Here is a 20,989-nt window from a genome sequence, read left to right on the forward strand (position 1 = left end):
TTAAAGGCAGAAACCTTTTCATTGTACAAGAGCAGATAATGTGCATATTGGATGGTGGGAATTCATTCATTCATCCATCTATTTTTTCCCAAACTTGAACCTTCCTCATAAGGGCAATGGAGGGAGAGGGAGAGAGAGTTGACAGGATGCCAGTCCATCACAGCTCCCACTTACACACATAACCAATTCCAATATGGCAATTAACCTATCATGGATATGACTGGTGTTGTATCAGAAACCCAGCATTACTACAGGATAATCTAATCCCCTAGGAACAGGGGTACTCAGTCACAGTCCTGGATGTCCGCAGTAGCTGCAGTTTTTTTGCTTTAACCAATTTCTTAACTGGAACCAATTTATCCACCTTAATAAAAGGAAAGGTCTCCGTGTATCTTGTGTTCTTCCAGTTGCTATGTCTGTCATTTCAACAATTAGAACAATTAGAACAATCTAGACGAGAACAGGCCATTCAGCCCAACAAAGCTCGCCAGTCCTATCCACTTGCTTCCTCCAAGAAAACATCAAGTCGAGTTTTGAAAGTCCCTAACGCCTTACTGTCTACCACACTACTTGGTAACTTATTCCAAGTGTCTATCGCTCTTTGTGTAAAGAAAAACTTCCTAATGTTTGTGCGAAATTTACCCTTAACAAGTTTCCAACTGTGTCCCCGTGTTCTTGATGAGCTCATTTTAAAATACAAGTCTCGATCCACTGTACTAATTCCCTTCATAATTTTAAACACTTCAATCATGTCACCTCTTAATCTTCTTTTGCTTAAACTGTAAAGGCTCAGCTCTTTAATCTTTCCTCATAATTCAACCCCTGTAGACCTGGAATCAGCCTAGTCGCTCTTCTCTGACCTTTTCTAGTGCTGCTATGTCCTTTTGTAGCCTGGAGACCAAAACTGCACACAGTACTCAAGATGAGGCCTCACCAGTGCATTATAAAGGTTGAGCATAACCTCCTTGGACTTGTACTCCACAGATCGTGCTATATAACCTAACATTCTGTTAGCCTTCTTAATGGCTTCTGAACACTGTTTGAAGTTGATAGCTTGGAGTCCACTATGACTCCTAAATCCTTCTCATAAGGTGTACTCTCGATTTTTCGACCGCCCATTGTGTATTCAAACCTAATATTTTTACTTCCTATGTGTAATACTTTACATTTACTGACATTAAATTTCATCTGCCACAAATCTGCCCAAGCCTGTATGCTATCCAAGTCCTTCTGTAATGATATAACGGATTCCAAATTATCTGCTAATCCACCTATCTTGGTATCATCTGCAAACTTAACCAGCTTGTTACTTATATTCCTATCTAAATCATTTATATATATTAAAAATAGCAGCGCCCTAGCACTGACCCCTGTGGAACACCACTCTTAACATCGCCAGTTCTGATGAGGTTCCTCGCACCATCACCCTCTGCTTCCTGTGTCTGAGCCAATTCTGCACCCATCTAAAAACATCACCCTGAATTCCCACTTCTTTTAACTTGATGCCCAACCTCTCATGTGGCACCTTATCAAATGCTTTCTGAAAGTCCAGATAAATAATATCATAAGCTCCACTTTGATCGTATCCTTTGTTGCCTCCTCATAGAATTCCAACATGTTAGTAAAACACGACCTCCCCTTCTGAACCCATGCTGACTGTTCAGAATAACTCCTGTCCTTGTCATGTGTTGCTCAATCTTATCCTTAATAATTCCTTCCATTAATTTTCCTGTGATGCTTGTTGCTTACTGGCCTATAGTTGCTTGGATCTGCCCTGTCACCCTTTTTATATAATGGGATGATATTTGCCATTTTCCAGTCCTTTGGAATCTCTCCAGTGCACAGTGACTTCCTAAAAATATGTGTCAAGGGTTTATATATGTACTCACTAGCCTCCTTAAGAACACGAGGATAAATATTATCTGGGCCTGGTGATTTGTTTGATTTCATCTTATTTAATCTGAGCAGCACTTCTCCCTCTACAATTTCCAAATCCCTCAGTACCTCCTTAGTAGTTGTGTTTACCTCTGGCAGGTTATCCACTTGCTCACTTGTAAACACCTCAGAAAAATGTAAGTTTAGGGCATCTGCTATTTCATTGTCTGTATCTTTTAATTCCCTTTACTATTCCTGATGAACTTGACCTCCTCCTTAACTGTTCTTTTACTACTAAAATACTGAAAGAATCTCTTGGGGTCTTCTTTCCTTATCTGCTATATTCCTCTCCAACTGTCTTTTAGCCTCTCTGATATCCTTCTTAATGGTTGCCCTCATGTTCTCATACGCTACGGTTCTCTTTGCAGTCATTAGTCTTATATGCCTTATACAGCAGTTTTTTCCTTTGCAACTTCTTTTTTAAATCTTTATTAATCCATCGTGGAGATTTTTTTAGTTTCCTATTACTTCCAAATTTAGGTATGTATCTGTCCTGCATTACATGTAAAACATTTTAAACCTGTTCCACTGCTCCTCGACTGTCTCCACATTTAAAAGCTTATCCCAGTCTATCCTACTTAGACTTTGTCGCATCTGCTCAAAATTAGCCCTACTAAAGTTCAACTTAACAATTATAGTCTTTGCATCTGTACTCTTACAAAATACTGAGAATTGTATTACATTATGGTCACTTGACCCTAGTGGTTCAATCACCTCTACACCCTCAATTCTATCCTGATTATTACAGAATACTAAATCCAGATAGGCTTCACCCCTTGTTGGTGCTTTAACATGCTGTGTTAAAAAACAGTCGCCGATTACTTCTAAAAACTCCTGCTCTTGTGCTCCTCCATCTGTAAGGTTATCCCAGTTAATATTTGGATAATTAAAGTCCCCCATGACTATAATATCCCCTGTAAACTTGCCTTTTGATATTACTAAAAGATGTGTGTTGAAATTACTGTCTGAATTGGGTGGTCTATAACACACTCCTAAAATGAGACCTTTTCCCTAATATTTTCCAGGCGAAGCCACATGTCCTCACTAAGATGGGGCTCATCATCCAACTGAAGATGACTTACATTTAATTCCTGTTTGGCATAAACAGCAACCCCACCTCCTTTTCTGTTCTGTCTATCCTTCCTAAAAAATGTGTATCCCTCTATGTTACACTCATCCCCATCTTTGTTATTTAGCCAGGTTTCCGTTATTGCTATAATATCATAATTGTGCTCTGCTACATACAACTCCAACTCACTTACCTTATTTTTGATACTTCTAGCATTAAGGCAAGCTATTTTTAATGTGTTAATCCTTCTATCTTTACGTGTTTGCTTAAAATTTACATTACTATGCATTTTTATTTCTACACCATTGTTTGTTCTTCCATGTATAGATCTAAATCTGGCCTGTCCTAAACTCCCTGCCCCCATTCCCTAGTTTAAACAATCCTCGACTAGCCTACACATACGCCTCCCCAATACATTGGTGCCCCTCCGGTTCAGATGTAACCCGTCACGCGGAACAGGTCCAATCTGTTCCAAAAGGAGTCCCAATGCCCCATAAACCTATACCCTTCTACCCTGCACCAAGATTTGAGCCACGCGTTAAGCCTTCTAATCTCCTCAATCTTACCTGGACTGGGCGTGGCACAGGCAGAACTTCGGAGAAGACTACCTTGTCAGTTCTGCTCCTCAGCTTGGTACCTAACTCTTTGAATTTGGATCGCAGAACTGACAGACTACCCTTATGTATGTCATTTGTTCCAACGTGGACAATGACAACTGGATCCACCCGCTCTGGCCAAGAGCCTATCCACCCTTCCAGGAGGTCTCCCACCTGTGCTCCCGGAAGGCAACACACCGTACGAGACTCTCTCTCTGGAGCACACCTGCGCTTCAATCCCCCTAATGATTGAGTCCCCAACTATCACTACCTCTCTCTTTTTGGGAACTGGTTTTGAGGTGGCCCGTTGGGGCTCCTCAACCCTGCCTACCACCTCAGAATTATCAGAGTCACCGTCCAGCTCCGCCAGGACATGATAACGGTTAGACACTTCTAATTCTGGGGTTGATGCCCCGGACAGTGTGCACCCTTTACCTTACGCCTTGCGACCGTGACCCACCTATTCCTACCTGTCTGGTCTGGAATCTCCTCCCCGCCACCTTAGGGGTGCACACTATCTCTAAAGGACACCTGGGCCAAGTCCGCCAATTCTCTATTACAACGCAGGTCAGCCAACTCCTCCTCCAGTTCAGCGACCCTGAGCTCGAGGTGCTGGATCAGCTGGCATCTCTTGCAGATGTAGCCCTCATAGACAACTGGCTCTTCCAAACCATCATCTAAAAAGTCCAACATCCAACAGGACTTGCATTGCACTGGCCTCATTATTAAAATTTGATTTGGGATTACTAAGCTGCCTTAACTATATATTTTTTTTTCTTAAAATTAAATTTCTTCTTCTTTCAGCTGCTCCTTAACTTAAATGGTAACACTAAGATCTGCTACAGATATTTTACACCTTTTCCCCCTTAAGCTCCTGTACTGTTCTCCCTCTCAGCTGCCTGCCTTTCTATGAGGTTAACTTTACTTTTCTCTGTCTCTTCTAGCTTTGCGCTCTTCTTACTTATAAGCTCTTCACTCGCACTGTTTGTATTCCCCCGTATTAATGAACCAATACACTGTCGCCCACTTAACTGTTCTGCCTCTGGACGCTAAGGACTGTTTAATCTAAAATAAACAAATAAATAAAACTTTACTACCTTATTTGCTCCTACTGCTCCTTGTGCCTGACGGTGTCTTAACGCAGGCCGCTTACCTGCGCACTACTGAGTTTCCACCTTTTACTGCTTTGAAGTCAGCCGCGGCCTTTTTTTCTTTTCCTTTAAACTAAGGAATCGCTGTTACGACGACGCGGTTATTTATTTACAAATGCCGATATCAGTTACTGCTGCTTTCTACCCTGCCGCCTCGATGCTAATTCAAATACAGATAACAAGAAAAAGAACAAGTACAAATAACTTTTCCAAGCGCACTTCCAAACACCCAGCTACTTTTGCTCTTGTGCGGGCGAAAAAAAACCCTTCTAAAGGGAAAAAAGCTTTAAAAATTCCCACACGGTTCCTTAGAGGCAACCAAAACCCAAGTTTTAAGAGCAAAATGTATTTTTTAATGTAAATCTCACACCACAGAACAAACCAACACTCTCAACAGACTCTAGCGTTTGCAAAGCACACGCCAGCACAAAGCACACGCGTGACTCTCAGCTCTGAGCACCCTCCTCTCCAGTAGTGACACTGACTGTAGCCAAATGTGACAGTCATGAGTGTGTGTAATACTGAGATCAGATGGTATATCACAAACAATAAAAGTGCTTTTACAAATCCCATACCAAATGGCATATAACAGAGACAAGTGCATTGCATCTGTCATTCCAACAGATGAAAAACATTTATAGTGATAGACTATATTACTACAAATGATGGTGATGCGCCATCTGTTGGAATATACAACTGCAATGTATTTCATTAATATATGCAGTACATAACACATTCCAACAGAGGGTGCACTGTAAACATTAACATTGAGGTCTACATTATTACTTAGATTTCAACCCATTTCTGACAGGAAGCACAGCTAGTTTACTAATTAAGCAATATTTTGGGCTTAGTTATAGTTAAGAAGTCTTAATTACCTATTTCAGTTTTAAACAGACACATTTACGTTCTAATTATGGCTTGTTTCTTAAACAGTAATGAGGCACAAATGATAAGGAAACCACCAGCTCTACAGCTAATGTATTTTCTTTTAAACCAGCAACATGAAGTATCTGTGTTAATAAAATGTTTTGAAATGAATGACAGAGAAGGGAAGGACCACAAAACATACATATAAAGTTCTCAGAAAACAAATACGCTAATTTTTGTCTTATTAGAATGAAAGTACCAACAAGCTATACAATTGAATATTAAGTTGTATTATCTGTTAAGCCTGGCTTGTAATTAAAAAAAACTGACTGGAACAAGAACCTGCAGCCACTGTGCACCTCCAAGCCTGTAACGGAGTATCCCTGTCCTAGGAGAACATGTCAGTTCTACTGGGACAACAAATGGGTGCAGCATGCAGGCTTCTGTATCAGTAAGGTAACTTCACTGACTACTACGGAACAATGCCACCCCAGAGTTAATTTACTATGCTGGAAATTAAAGATAAACAGTATAAACATTGAATGGCAGCACACATTTTTGGTTACCAAAAGAAGTTTTATTGAAATGTTCATACAAAATGTTACAACAAAAACACTTTTAAATAATGCCTGTCCATTAAAATGTTCTATACATAAAGGCACTCAGAGTGTATAAAATAAACCTGAGCATTAAAAATAGTCAAGTGAAAAGTTAAAACAATTAACATAAGGTAAAACAATGTTCACCTATATGAGAAGTATTTAAATTAAACAATTACTGCTTGAACTGAACGGCTACATTTAAGCCAGTAATTGGCTGCTACTCACTCTTTTGCTCCTCATCCACGAGTCGTCCGTTACATTCAGACAGCTATCCCATTAACAGATAAGCATCTGGAAAAGTAAAATAAATAAATTTGTAAATAAATTAATACACACACACACAATACATATTAATATTAATTAATCTTACAAAATTACTGTCAAGAGTCTGACCTGAAAATGAAAATCTGAATATTTTGCAGATTAGCAGTAACATGTCATCACTTTTCCTTTATAGACAGGGGAGTAAAAGGTACATCCCAACAGACTGAAAGCCCTTGATGCACATGTACTTGAAATGGAAACACATGACAGGCCTTAGAACATTAACTACTCATCTTTTTCAGAAGGCCGATTACTAGGATAGGGTCCTAATCACATTTTATTCCAGAGTGCAGAAGCAATGCTTCATTCTGCATTAAAATATGCAGACCTTTGGCTATATTTTGTTCAGGAGATTCTCATCTCTCTCTATCCATGCAGTGCTGTTGCTCGGCAGCTGTTGTGCTGCCTTATGTTTTTATTGTGGTTTACATATGGCAACCAAGTAATCACCAGAGGCAGCCATCACAAGAATGCTGTAATAATCTCATTCATCAGCACAAAGACCTTTCTGCTTCTAAGAGGAGTGGCTGCAATGCAGCCTGCTGCAGGAACACCAACAAGCGTTTGTACGAAACAGTGGCATTCATGCTGCCAGGCTGTAGCAAATCACAGAAGGCAAGGTACCTCAGATTAGGCTGGTGTGGGCTCCTTCATCCCCTACAGTTTTACAATCCTGCATGAAAACATAAGTTTCGATCCTTAAGATTTTACTAATTGCAGATAAGTAGACTCGGGTGCAAAGAACTGAAGGCTACAAGGTACAGAAGCTCACAGAGCCAAATTGCTGGTAACAGAAGAAAAGGCCGGGATATAGCAGGTGTAAGTCCAGAAGTAATAAATCAAAAACTAGCTGGTCAACAGTACCAAATATGTGAAAAGTGACCTATGTGAAGATTTCCACGAAGTGAAAGTTTTATAAGTTAAACAAACTGTCATTAATACTTCAAAAGTCAGAGGTTAAAATGCTCGAGGACATGATCTGAATGATACTATTGAAGATGATGAAAACCAACACGGCTTCCTTCTAGCCTGTTTCTTCTCCATGGGTCCCCAAATCCCCCCAAACAAATAATTGAATTCTCTGTAATGTGTCACTCCTCCATTTTAAAAGGATCGTCCGGCTCATTATTAATCCATCACCTTGCACATTTATGCTCTCTGAAGACACCTTAACAGCATTTTCCTACAAAAAAAAAAAAGAAGAAAATCTCCAGAGTAATGGGTCAGAGCTGTGGGACAAAATGAAATAAGCATTAATAACCATGTTAAAAATTCAACTTTGCACACCTACAATTCTTAAAATTAATTACCTAACAGGTAAAACGGTAAGAAAAATATAAATTGACTTACAATAAAAAAAAAACAGCCTTTCCGACATAACCGAGTGTATCCCATGAAATACGTAAAACGCTACATAATTACATTTTCCATCAAGTTACATATTTTATGGCAAACTATGTTCTGTTGAATTCAATTTATTTTTCAATAGTGCTTTTCTCAACAAATTTTTAAAACTAAATACAAGATTGAACTTTTGGTACGCAATGTACTACCCTAAATGCCTGACTGTGTGTTGAGCCAATTACTTTTATTTTGTAACATATGAAGGGATTAATTAAAATACCTTTTGGTAAAGTTTTTTGCTTTAACAATAACATATTGACTATACATAATTTTAAATTTCCATTTGTTAAAGACAAATATGCACTGTGCTTTTTCAGAAAGGGAGACAAGGTATACATTGTCCATCTCACTTATCACGGGACTTTAGAGTGACGGTGTGTTTCAGGCAGATCAGCACAAGCAAGTAAGGATTTCTTTGTATTCTGCACATGTGACAATAAGGACCCTATAACCCATACTCTGGGTTGTGATGCTGTGGCCCAGCATTCAGGTTTTCTGCCTCATTGGCCTAGAAGGCTGGATTTAGGTTGCATCCTTTCTCTGCCTATGTGATTCTTGTGCACTCTCCACATTTCTTCATGGGTTTATCTTTGAATACTATCAAACAAGCACAATGCCGGATGAAGCACGTTTAGTAAAATGGGAAATGAAGATGTAAATTGGTGTTACTGCTTGTGAGGTTAGAAATGCAGCAAGATCAAACAGGATGGAAAAAATAATGGGATTAACTTACAATCACCATGGATGGCACTGAGGAAGAAGAACAATTACATCTCTCTGAGGCTGCAGACATAACGGATGCACCACCCAAAAACACATTCAAGTTCCAAGTTCAATGATCCAATAGCTCTATGATCATCATATCTATGTTTTAAATGATACATTTTAGGTTTTAATCCGATATTAGGTGCCTTTGCACCTAACCATGTTACTAGTAGGTGACATATCATTGTTATCTTTTTGAATTAAGAAGTGCTTATAAATTTTCTTTTTGCAGATTTCTTCTAATAAAGTAGCCAGCAGTATTTATAATGTTATTGTGCACTTAAGAAGAAAAGCAGTTAAACACTCAGGTTAATAAATTAAGCAAGAAGCTCCTGCCTTGAAAAATATGTATATATTCTTTTTTAAACTTTGTAATCAGATCACTTCACTCACTTCTTCCACATCAAGGCAGGTTAGCCATAAATCATATATATATATATATACTCTGCAATAAAAAGTTTCTCAGCACAACTATTTATAATATGTAGATCCTGCATACTTAGCAACACTAACTGCTATACCCTCCTGATTCACAGGTCGAGGATTACAGAATTTTTGACCCCCAACCACCCCACCCCAAGTAACATGGAGTCACCTGAACGCTGGTGCATGAAGGTTCTTGAAAACACATTCACAACTCCCAGCAAACAGACAGAAGTTCAATTCCTAAACAAACAGGCGCACGCGAAAAACATCAACCGCTACTAGCACACCTCATAATTGAGTTAAATTATTTCTACACTGTTGACAGCCCTGTACTCATTTTAACTTGATAGTTTGAAATTCACAGCTTGAAAAAAAAAGGCAATGACTAAAATGGAGAGGGAGACTTACAAAAAAACAAACCTGTTTCACTATATTGTCTGTGTTTGTTGAGTTGTTGTAGCTCTCCTGCATGTTAAAAAATGGCCCAGATAATAATCGTACCTCACATCATGGTGCAAGGTGACCGCGAGTGGATATTAAAACAGTGGCATTAAGCTGATTGTCGGTTATCAATGAGTGTTAACAGGAAGTGCTGCTCAAGGTGAGCTTTGTCAGTTTTGAAGACATACTGGAATAACAGCATAAAACTATCCGATGCCAGCATCACAAACAGGTCAGCTCCCAACAGAAACGGAGCTTAAGAGTGCATATGCAAAGGAGAGGCAAAATCAGCTAATGATTTAAGGATAAAGTGCAACTGGACTACACTATACAATGAAGTCAGCCACTAGGTTAAATATTCTGGAAAATAGTATCCTGCATTATATGGATGTCACAACTATTAGAAGGATAAATGTCCGTACATGAATGACTACACTGGTAAAAAAAAAAAAAATAAAAATAAAATATGTAACTCAAGTCAGAAAAATCCAATAGTGGGCCTAAGTTCAGATTTGAAACACAACATGCAACATCAACAAAATGAATGAAATAACCACTTCAAACATTTATATGACCAAATTACTAGAACATTACCAATTAAAGTATAGGGGTTCAATAAAAGGTGGAAGCAGACGTTATGGGAAACTACAGTGGAAGATGAAGATCAAGGCTATGATAAAAGCAGGCCACTTCTGCCCTTTAACCAGAGAACTGGCAAGAACTTAGACTGAATTTTCTTTTTGAACACCATTACTGATGGCGTCAGTAACAGAAGTACAACTGGGTTATCATTATTTCAATAGAAAAAAAATACTCTAATGACAGTCATATTTCTTATTGCTCAAGGTAAAAATAAAACAAAAACAAATGTAGACTGCACTTTAATGCTGATTTTACGTAAAGAAACGCTAGCAGTAAGCTGGTAATTAAATGTTGGAATCGTTCAGTTGACACACATTCGTTCCACTACCAACGCGGATGGTAAAAATATCAGTAATCCCATTTTCACAACACAATATCAAATGTAAACATCTAAACATAGAGATGCTCCATAACAAATAACGTGTTAATTTACTATAGTAAAGCTTTGAGAAAGCTTCTTTATTTGAAGTAGTACCTAAAACCTGAATGAAGTACAAAGATAAAACCAATTTACATTTTTCAACAGATTTATACGGAAAAATATCAAAAGGTCACAGAGACCTAAAACAACAAAATTGCAGGCAACTCTTAAACAGCCATGTCATTTGTTGCACAAAAAGCAATTTATGCCCATTACCTAAACACCTATCTGATTTACTGATCATACTAAAGTTTTATCTTTAAGAATTACCAAGTATGTCAGGTGGCAGATTAAAAGCTAAAACTTTAAGTAGCATTACTGAGCAACTTGGAATGAAGAACATTTAACCCTCTGACAAGGTCTTTTAAAACCTGTCATGTGACTTTAAAGGAATACACCACCAAAAAATATATATATTGTTTAATATGTTTATTACCCTTTGTACTTTGTAGTGGTGGTCAAGAAAAAAACTAATCTCATATTTTCATGCAGAATGGACAGAAAATTTATGATAAAATAGAAGCTAATAATGACTAATGCTGTACAAAAGCAAACAATACAAAAAACGTCCATGAAAAAATTGTTTTAAACATCTCATGTTACTTGTGTGTCATGATCCACATATGCAAGTTATCCAGTCGTATGTTCAGAACATGCAAAATGCATACTTAATTGGTGTAAGTCTGTTAAATACATACAGTGGTACCTTGAGATACGAGTGCCCCAACGTACAAGTTTTTTGAGATACGAGCCGTCACTAGGTCGATTTTTTGCCTCGAGTTACGAGCCATCAAAGAGCTTGTCGCTGCACATTCTGAGGAACTGACGACAGAGGAGTTGACGGAACCACAGACGCGGCAACATACCGAGGTTCTGCAGGAGATTGGTATCGCGGAAGGTTATCTCTTAAAGTGAGATAAAGGAAGTGTTTGCAATGTGGGAAAAAGTTTCGAAAAGAAACACTCTAAAAAAGTTACTACTGGTCGTGCAGCGGCGCTATTTAATGACACTTGCCTAACACTTGACTGTTGAAAAGAAACACCCTGAAAAAGTTACAATTGATCGTGCAGCGGCGCTATTTAAAGACAATTGCCTAACTCACTATTTAGAAACATTCTAAAGGGGAGAACTAAACAAAGCTCCTTGGATAGGTTTCTATTGAAATACCTTGAGAATGAAAGTGACAAAAGCATGGCAAAAAAGAAAAAAACTGGTGAAGAAGAAAATTAAGTTAAGCAAAAGTGAAGTAAAAGAAAAAAACATTACAAATCCGCTAATCGGCTTCGCCAACATGTTTATTTCTTTAGATTCTCTTTTATGTATTAGGTTTTATTTTGTTTGTATACAATATTTCTTCATTATAAATAAATGTTTTCAACATAAGAAAAATAGCAACAAAGTAACAAAAAAAGTAACAAAAAATCGGGGTGGTTTTTTAGGGGCTGGTATGAATTAATCTAATTTCAATTAATTTCAATGGGAAAACTGATTTAGAGATACAAGCATTTTGACTTACAAGCTCGGTCACGGAACGAATTAAAATCGTATCGCAAGGTATCATTGTACTTCAGCAATTCTCAACACATATCAAACAGGAAACCTAAAGCTTTATGGGAGTGACTTTCTGAACTGAATGAAGGCCTCTTAATGAAACAATCAATCTTCAATTCAAAAAGTCTTTCCCATGTGGATTGAATTCCAGCTTATGATATGAGCAGAGAATGCTGGGAACATATATTTAATAATTTTTTGGGAACATATATTTAATAATATTTTAGCAAAAAAAAAGTGTGTATTTAGCACATTTTGAGCATACAGCTAGATAACTCACATATAATTTATGTGACACGAGTAACATGAGATATTTTTCTTGTTGTACAACATTAGTCATTGCTGGCTTCTATTATATCAAAAATGTTTTTTTTCTCCCCATTCTGCATGAAAACATGAGAATACACTTTTTCAATTCCATCAGTACAAACCACAAGGGATAAGTTTATATATATATATATATATATATATATATATATATATATATATGTGTGTATGTATATATGTATATATATATACAGTGGTGTGAAAAACTATTTGCCCCCTTCCTGATTTCTTATTCTTTTGCATGTTTGTCACACAAAATGTTTCTGATCATCAAACACATTTAACCATTAGTCAAATATAACACAAGTAAACACAAAATGCAGTTTTTAAATGATGGTTTTATTATTTAGGGAGAAAAAATCCAAACCTACATGGCCCTGTGTGAAAAAGTAATTGCCCCTTGTTAAAAATAACCTAACTGTGGTGTATCACACCTGAGTTCAATTTCCGTAGCCACCCCCAGGCCTGATTACTGCCACACCTGTTTCAATCAAGAAATCACTTAAATAGGAGCTGCCTGACACAGAGAAGTAGACCAAAAGCACCTCAAAAGCTAGACATCATGCCAAGATCCAAAGAAATTCAGGAACAAATGAGAACAGAAGTAATTGAGATCTATCAGTCTGGTAAAGGTTATAAAGCCATTTCTAAAGCTTTGGGACTCCAGCGAACCACAGTGAGAGCCATTATCCACAAATGGCAAAAACAAGGAACAGTGGCGAACCTTCCCAGGAGTGGCCGGCCGACCAAAATTACCCCAAGAGCGCAGAGACGACTCATCCGAGAGGTCACAAAAGACCCCAAGACAATTTCTAAAGAACTGCAGGCCTCACTAGCCTCAATTAAGGTCAGTGTTAACGACTCCACCATAAGAAAGAGACTGGGCAAAAACGGCCTACATGGCAGATTTCCAAGACGCAAAACCACTGTTAAGCAAAAGAACATTAGGGCTCGTCTCAATTTTGCTAAGGAACATCTCAATGATTGCCAAGACTTTTGGGAAAATACCTTGTGGACTGATGAGACAAAAGTTGAACTTTTTGGAAGGCAAATGTCCCGTTACATCTGGCGTAAAAGGAACACAGCATTTCAGAAAAAGAACATCATACCAACAGTAAAATATGGTGGTGGTAGTGTGATGGTCTGGGGTTGTTTTGCTGCTTCAGGACCAGGAAGGCTTGCTGTTATAGATGGAACCATGAATTCTACTGTCTACCAAAAAATCCCGAAGGAGAATGTCCGGCCATCTGTTCGTCAACTCAAGCTGAAGCGATCTTGGTGCTGCAACAGGACAATGACCCAAAACACACCAGCAAATCCACCTCTGAATGGCTGAAGAAAAACAAAATGAAGACTTTGGAGTGGCCTAGTCAAAGTCCTGACCTGAATCTAATTGAGATGCTATGGCATGACCTTAAAAAGGCGGTTCATGCTAGAAAACCCTCAAATGAAGCTGAATTACAACAATTCTGCCAAGATGAGTGGGCCAAAATTCCTCCAGAGCACTGTAAAGACTCATTGCAAGTTATCGCAAACGCTTGATTGCAGTTATTGCTGCTAAGGGTGGCCCAACCAGTTATTAGGTTCAGGGGGTAATTACTTTTCACACAGCCATGTAGGTTTGGATTTTTTTCTCCTAAATAATAAAACCATCATTTAAAAACTGCATTTTGTGTTTACTTGTGTTATATTTGACTAACGGTTAAATGTGTTTGATGATCAGAAACATTTTGTGTGACAAACATGCAAAAGAATAAGAAATCAGGAAGGGGGCAAATAGTTTTTCACACCACTGTATATATATGTATATATATATATATATATATATATATATGTATATATATGTGTGTGTGTGTGTGTGTGTGTGTGTGTGTATGTATGTATGTATGTATGTATGTATGTATGTATGTATGTATGTATATATATAGGTGTTGTATTCCTTTAAATGCACTAGAAAAAAACATCAATACAGTACAATTCTCCACAGAATGCATGTCAGTGAAATTTCAATTTCATAAATGTCAAAATGTTTTCCTTACTTCCTAAGTCTAGAATATCTTTTTCTAGTAATCCACTATCAAAGTGACAGGAGGTTGGACAAAGTAGAATCCTTACCTAACCGTCTTTAAGAATTTGATTTACAAACAGCAATTCAGTCACAGGAATAAGTACACTGTGAGTACAAAGAATTTCAAATGGATGTTGGCATTGCATTAATATCTAGCAGGAACAGAGCTTGGATTTATATTAAAAATAAATAAATAAATAAAAGCATTACATGGTAAACTTTAAAAGATTACAATAATTCAGACAAAAAACCAATGTGGTACAGAGGAATGTAGCATGACCTAAAACAGTGAACGAGAGATGTACAACCATATACCAGTCATATAAATCAATTTTAAATAAGTGCTTGCATAAGCTTATCTTAAAATCAAATCGTCCATCTATCCATTTTCAAAATGAACTATGCTACTCGGGGTCAAAGGAAGCAGAAATGTATCCAAGAAATTTAAGGTACAGAGCAGAAGCCAACCTTTTGACAGGGTGGTAGCCCATTACATGGGTAAATTCAAGCATAAAGGGTCACTTTAAACACCTTGATTTAGTGCAACATGCAAATCTGAAGAAGTGCACCCAGAATAAAATCTATGGAGGCATAAGAACGATGTGAAAATTTCAAATACAATGTCACTATGAACAGTAGGTATATAAACCCACTGCCTTTAAGCTGTGAGGTCAAAGTGCTGTATGTTAAACCTAAAATAAATAAATAAAAGGTTTGGATTAGAATCTGAAATCCTAATTTGGGGCCTTCCTAAGAATGTAATGATTTTGTTCATGAGACATAAGTACATAATAAACAAGAATAGTTGTGCAAAAATTTGCAATATTAAAATGTGTGCTTCATTTTAAATGTTAAAAGTCTAAACGTTTTTGATTGTAACAAGAAATGTTATTTTTCACCTTGTGATAGAGGTTCATAGAGGAAAATAATAAACACCTTACTGTACTTCAAACAGTACAAAAACACAGTTCTCTCCTATCCTACTAATCTGGAGGATTAATGTAAATCAAACATAATTTGTTCCTCATATATAAGCAATTCTTGGTGAGGTGTGTCCTCCTTTCCAATTGACATTTTGCCACAAAACAATAAACGTTGGGGGAAGGAAGCACCTCCATCTTTTATAGCACATTAATAGCCTAGCAACATGTGAAAAACATGCAAAAATAATGTGTATATTCAGTTGAAACACTATTCTACCATCAACACGTTATGGCAAAGGAGGTGGCACACAAATTTTCTCATGGAGACTACTAAGAGAACTCTTTTCAAAAGGCACAATACACCCACCTATTTTTGCATTTTTAGACTGCGTTCAGCTGACACTTTAACCCATTCCTACTGCATTTTACTTTTAATAACAGGTGACATGAATAGGATCACAGCCAACAAGATGGCTATGTACAGAGGAGACTGTATTCTTTCTTTCTTTTTTTTTTTAAATTGGACATAACTTATTTTAGCTAGAAGACAAGGGACACTAGCTATATTAATACTTGAACTGAAATGGGGTAGTGCAAATTAGCTAGATACACCTTTTCCTTTGAATGTGCATTACATCATCACTATGGCTATCTGACAATCATTTAGTATAATTCTAACCCAAAGATTTAACCGATTAAGCTTCTTGCCTAAAATATTTAATTCCAAAAATGGGAATACTTCTAACATAGATTTTTGTGGTTTGTGCAACTTCTTGAGTAGATGGGTTGTCTGGAAATAGTATAGCTGCAGAAAATAATGAAACAGAGAAAAAATATACAGTATATTTAAAAACAAAACCAGTTAAGTAAAGGTCAATGCTTCCTGCTCATACTGTTATAAAGTGAATTTAAATTAAAAAAATGAAGAAAAAAAAATGGGGGCACAGCACAAACAGAATGAGGGATGGCAGAAAAAGGCAGCACTTTTGGTCTTGTGTTCTAATCTCACTCCTGGTTATCGTCTGTGTGGAGTTGGCACATTCTACCCAAATTAATTAATCAGACTAGAGAATGATATTTTGAAAGTTAAGATATAAAAGAATGTAGAATTACATTGTACTTGAACAACTAAATGAATGACTGTCATCTATAGAAGGATTTTTTTTTTGGAGGTTTGGTTATATAGTACCTGACAACTTAGGCAACCAGCGCTAAGCAATAACTGGCACACTTTTGAGTTTGACAAAAATGACTGTATATGTTAATTTTACTTATCTTTGTATTTTAGATTAACAACTAATACACACTTTCATTTAGCTTACTAGCTATTGGTAATTCTCATATGTACTGTAACTGAAGATAATAGAAATAAATGTTGAAAATGCAGCAGTGCGACAGATATATATTTTTTTTTAAGTATTAATTTTTTTCTCATTTAAGGGCACCTTATCCATTTTTACTTCAAACTGAGGATCCTGGAAAGCCACATGGCAGCAGTGAAGAAACAATAGAAAAAAATAATTCCTGGGCCAAAGTACCAGTTCATCTGCAACTAGGTATCTTTTAATTCAAAACTTACAAACTGTTCTTTCTGCTACCAAATCTACAAGAATACTACCCTTTAATTAAAATTAAAAAAAAAACAGATGTTTATCTAGTGCAGATATGAGTTTGTGTGTTACTTGTTTCCACTAACAGTATATACACATACACACACACACATTAAAGAAGCCGACTTTTAATGTACATTGCTTCTTTTATTACAAAATACTAATACAGAAGAAAAATGTGTTTTTTCCTTGTACTAGATGCAGCTGTGTCCCGTTTATCATATTATCTTGCCAGTTTCAAACAATGTTAAGGAAACAGGCTATTTTAGGAACCTGCTGGGTTTTTTGAACAACTAATGTCTATTTCTGAGCCAGCTTTCCTCATTTGTGGATCACAAAATGCTGTAACCTATTTCAACATCATTAGGTGCCAAGACAGGAATGAACGCCAAATGGTGACACCAGTCCATTCCTGGGCACCGCTATACAAACTCTAACCATCTTGCATCAATTTAAGTCAAAACGTAATTTAAAACAAACATTTCTGGGACACAGGAGGAAGCCGCAATAACAAAACAAAATCCACATGGACATGAGAAAACATGCAAACTCCACAAAAGAGTGAACATATTAAGAAATGTACCTTTGTCAATGAACAACAGGGCAGTGTGCTATATGCCACAACAACTGACTACACTTTAACAACTGACACAATCCTGTCTAATGATGGAGTCTGTCCTGAGTTGTGTTTTTTTTTTTAACATTCAAAGCCCCCACACACACACAAACACACTGCTTCATCAAGGTTTAAAAAATAAAACAAAACTCACTTTAATTAATAAGATATATAACCACAATGAAAGCAAATATAAACTCCCCTGTTTAGATCTTTTCAAATAAAATTATAGATGCTTAAGAGTTCAGAAAACCTGGGACTTAACATAGTTATGGAATAGCTTCTGTGTAAGGTTGATTTAAATTAAAAAAAAAAAAAGTATAATTTTACCATTGATAATCTATAGGGTGGTCCAGATCTAATTATGCAATTTTCATTATGCTATAACTGAAGTTTAATACATAGAAAATCACCCAAAAAATTCCAGACCATCGAGAAGTGTGCAAACTGACGACATGAAGAATCATATTTGCACCGAACTGGAACCGTCCCCACATAAATCAAAGTCATCCAGACGTTCTGGATCTGCATAATTAGATCTGGACCACCCTGTATTTGATTTTATGATGAAAACTAAATTGCTTCTACCAGTTTTGGTTTTGTCTATAATAGCTTAGAACTCAAAACTGGCACAGTACAAATATGCCCTGCAGTGGGCAGGCACCCTGGTTCCCGTCATGTGCAGAATAAGCACTTGCTCTACATAATCCTTGAACCATTCGATGTTCAGATGAGAAAACAGAAGTCATAAAGAATTAAACGCTGAACATCAAAACCATTCATTCACTACAACAAAGCATCCATGATAACTGCGGTCTTCCTTTCATTGTTTTGAATCAAGAATAACAGAAAAACATTATTCTATTGTAACACCACTACAAGGGAATTTACAAATACAGAACTACCTTTATTTTTTTCCTGCAGATTTTATTATTTTCTTAGGAAATTAAAAATTAAATGGTAGATCCATATTTTAAGGTTCAGCATTTTATCCACCAGACACACTGCATAGTACTGTACATTTTAATATTTTCTTGTTGAATCTATATTAAATGACAATTTGCAGAAAAGAAGACTGGTTATTCCATCTTCATTTTTGTTTATTTTATAGCACAGACTACATAGATACATGGCTACAACTTATTTTCTGTGCTGCAAACCTTGATCGTCTTTTAGCCAATTACTTCGTGAGCTATATTTGATGAGCAGGTCATAATTCTACATGCACGAAAATAGTTTTCCTAAAGGTTATCCACGTTCAATTCCAGCCTTTAGATAGCATTATTACTTTCAGAAGGTATAGATACTAAATTTCCAGGACGATGACATGAAACAACAAAGCTCCAATTACAATTCTAAAGAATAAAACACCAAAAAACAAGTCTAACTAGAGATATTAAAGTTTATCCTTAGAAAGTCATGTCTAAAAATCAGAGCCAGAGTCCTTAGGCTGAAAGAGATCTAAGCATTGTTCATGGCTTTATTACAAAGTCAAACAGCATGAAACTTTGTTGTGAATTGCTAGAGACCAGCCCTGGGTTTTACACATAGCACAATTACATCTGAACTTCTTTATGTACAATTTTCTAATTGGCGTGAACATCTGAATACATGACATTAGACCTCTTTTCTGCACGATGGCTTACATATAATATGTCCTCCTCTGCCTTTCTAAATTCTTAACACACTTAGTGAACTACTTAAAGAGAAAGTCTTTATTATGGGATTTGCAGGAATGTAAACCAGAAATCTCATGAATCCCTTGGAAATAATACAGGTTAGTCTTGCTCAGAGTCAATTTATTTTAAAATAATTAACTAAAAAATGTGATCATATAAGAAAATGCAGAGGAGACCCTGGTCTCGTATGTATTTCAAGTTAATTTCTGGTGACCCCATCACCCTTGCAGTTTTGTTTTATCCAGTTTCATAATGAGAGGCATTTTAACTCTACTTGATCCTATAGTTTAATTGTCCTAATTGTAAATGCAGAAAAACAGTAATAGTGTGATATTTTTAGTGGTGTGTTATTAGAAAATTATAAATATTTGGATTTTTATTATAGCTTAAAATGTGTAACTGACTTTCTTTGTTTTCCTATTACTTCACCTTTTTATAAGGACTTCGTTCACTTAATTATATACTAATAATGACAATTAAAGACATGCTGAGTAGGCACCATGGTGAACAAAACTGAACACTACAAGGGCGTTCATCAGCACCACACTAATAAGCATGTTCATAAGCAAACAACAGATAAGTAACCAGAACATCTAGAAAAGTAGAATGAAAATCATAATGCCACCTAGCTTTAAAAGACACATTACTTACTTGCTTTTTCTCAGCTAAAATGAAAATACATTTGTGCCAGAAGAAAAGGGGTTGGACAGATAATGAAAAAAGAAAGGTTTCTGGAGCCCTGCAGCCACCTCTTGTTCTGTCCAAGCACTGAAGAAACTCTTAATTTGAAAGTAAACCTTAGTCCAGATTGTATAAACGCAATCAACTATGATGTGTATCCATTTTAAAAGGAGAATTTTGTAGTAACTATTAAATTAAACATTTTCTTTTACTAGTGACATTATGGTTGTTTTACCAAACACAAGACTATTTCATTGTACAATTCTGGGCCCTACAGCCTGGAGTCCTGGGTTTAAATGGTGGTTTCTCATTGTCGCATTGATTTTCACACCCAACTATGTGCCTGTGGATCTTCTCTGGGGCCCAGTTTGCCTCATAAATAAACAATGTGGGTTCACCAATAAGCCCCCCAAAATTTGGGACCTGGTGTTGTATGACCTGTGATGGATTATCACCACTTCAGAGCTGGTCCTTCTAACACTGTATTCAAGGAATAAAGATGTCATTTAAATAACTATGTAATTAGCCATCTTATTGGTAAATGGGTTAAGAAGATTTCGGATAACAGCTTATTTTAACTTATGCTAAAGCACACTTTCTAAAATGTATATAATTTAAAGTAATTGGTTTTAAAACCCTTTTAATAAAACATTCTGAAACCCCTTAATCACAATAAAGGGGAAATCCAAGCCGGAAGCATCTTAAAGGCAGAAACCTTTTCATTGTACAAGAGAAATAAGTGTATATTGGATGGTGGAATTCATCATTCATCCACATTTTTCCCAAACTTGAACCTTCCTATAAGGGCAAGGGAGGGAGAGGGAAGAGAGTTGACGGATGCCAGTCCATACAGCTCCCACTTTAACAATAACCAATTCCAACATGGAA

General features: G+C 36.6%; 1 protein-coding gene across 2 annotated transcripts in view; it reads left to right on the forward strand.

Annotated features, from left to right (window-relative positions):
• slc16a4 (solute carrier family 16 member 4) overlaps positions 1-17,036 on the forward strand; it is a 104,245-nt gene extending 87,209 nt beyond the window's left edge. For both annotated transcript variants that reach the window (XM_039748534.1, XM_039748535.1), the window contains exon 10: positions 16,956-17,036. In XM_039748534.1, coding sequence (XP_039604468.1) covers positions 16,956-17,026 — 71 coding nt within the window. In that variant the 3' untranslated portion in view covers positions 17,027-17,036. The remainder of the gene's footprint in view (positions 1-16,955) is intronic.
• The last annotated feature ends 3,953 nt before the right edge of the window (positions 17,037-20,989 follow it).

The sequence above is a fragment of the Polypterus senegalus genome, chromosome 3 (assembly GCF_016835505.1).
Source record: "Polypterus senegalus isolate Bchr_013 chromosome 3, ASM1683550v1, whole genome shotgun sequence".
NCBI classification, from domain to species: Eukaryota; Metazoa; Chordata; class Cladistia; order Polypteriformes; family Polypteridae; genus Polypterus; species Polypterus senegalus.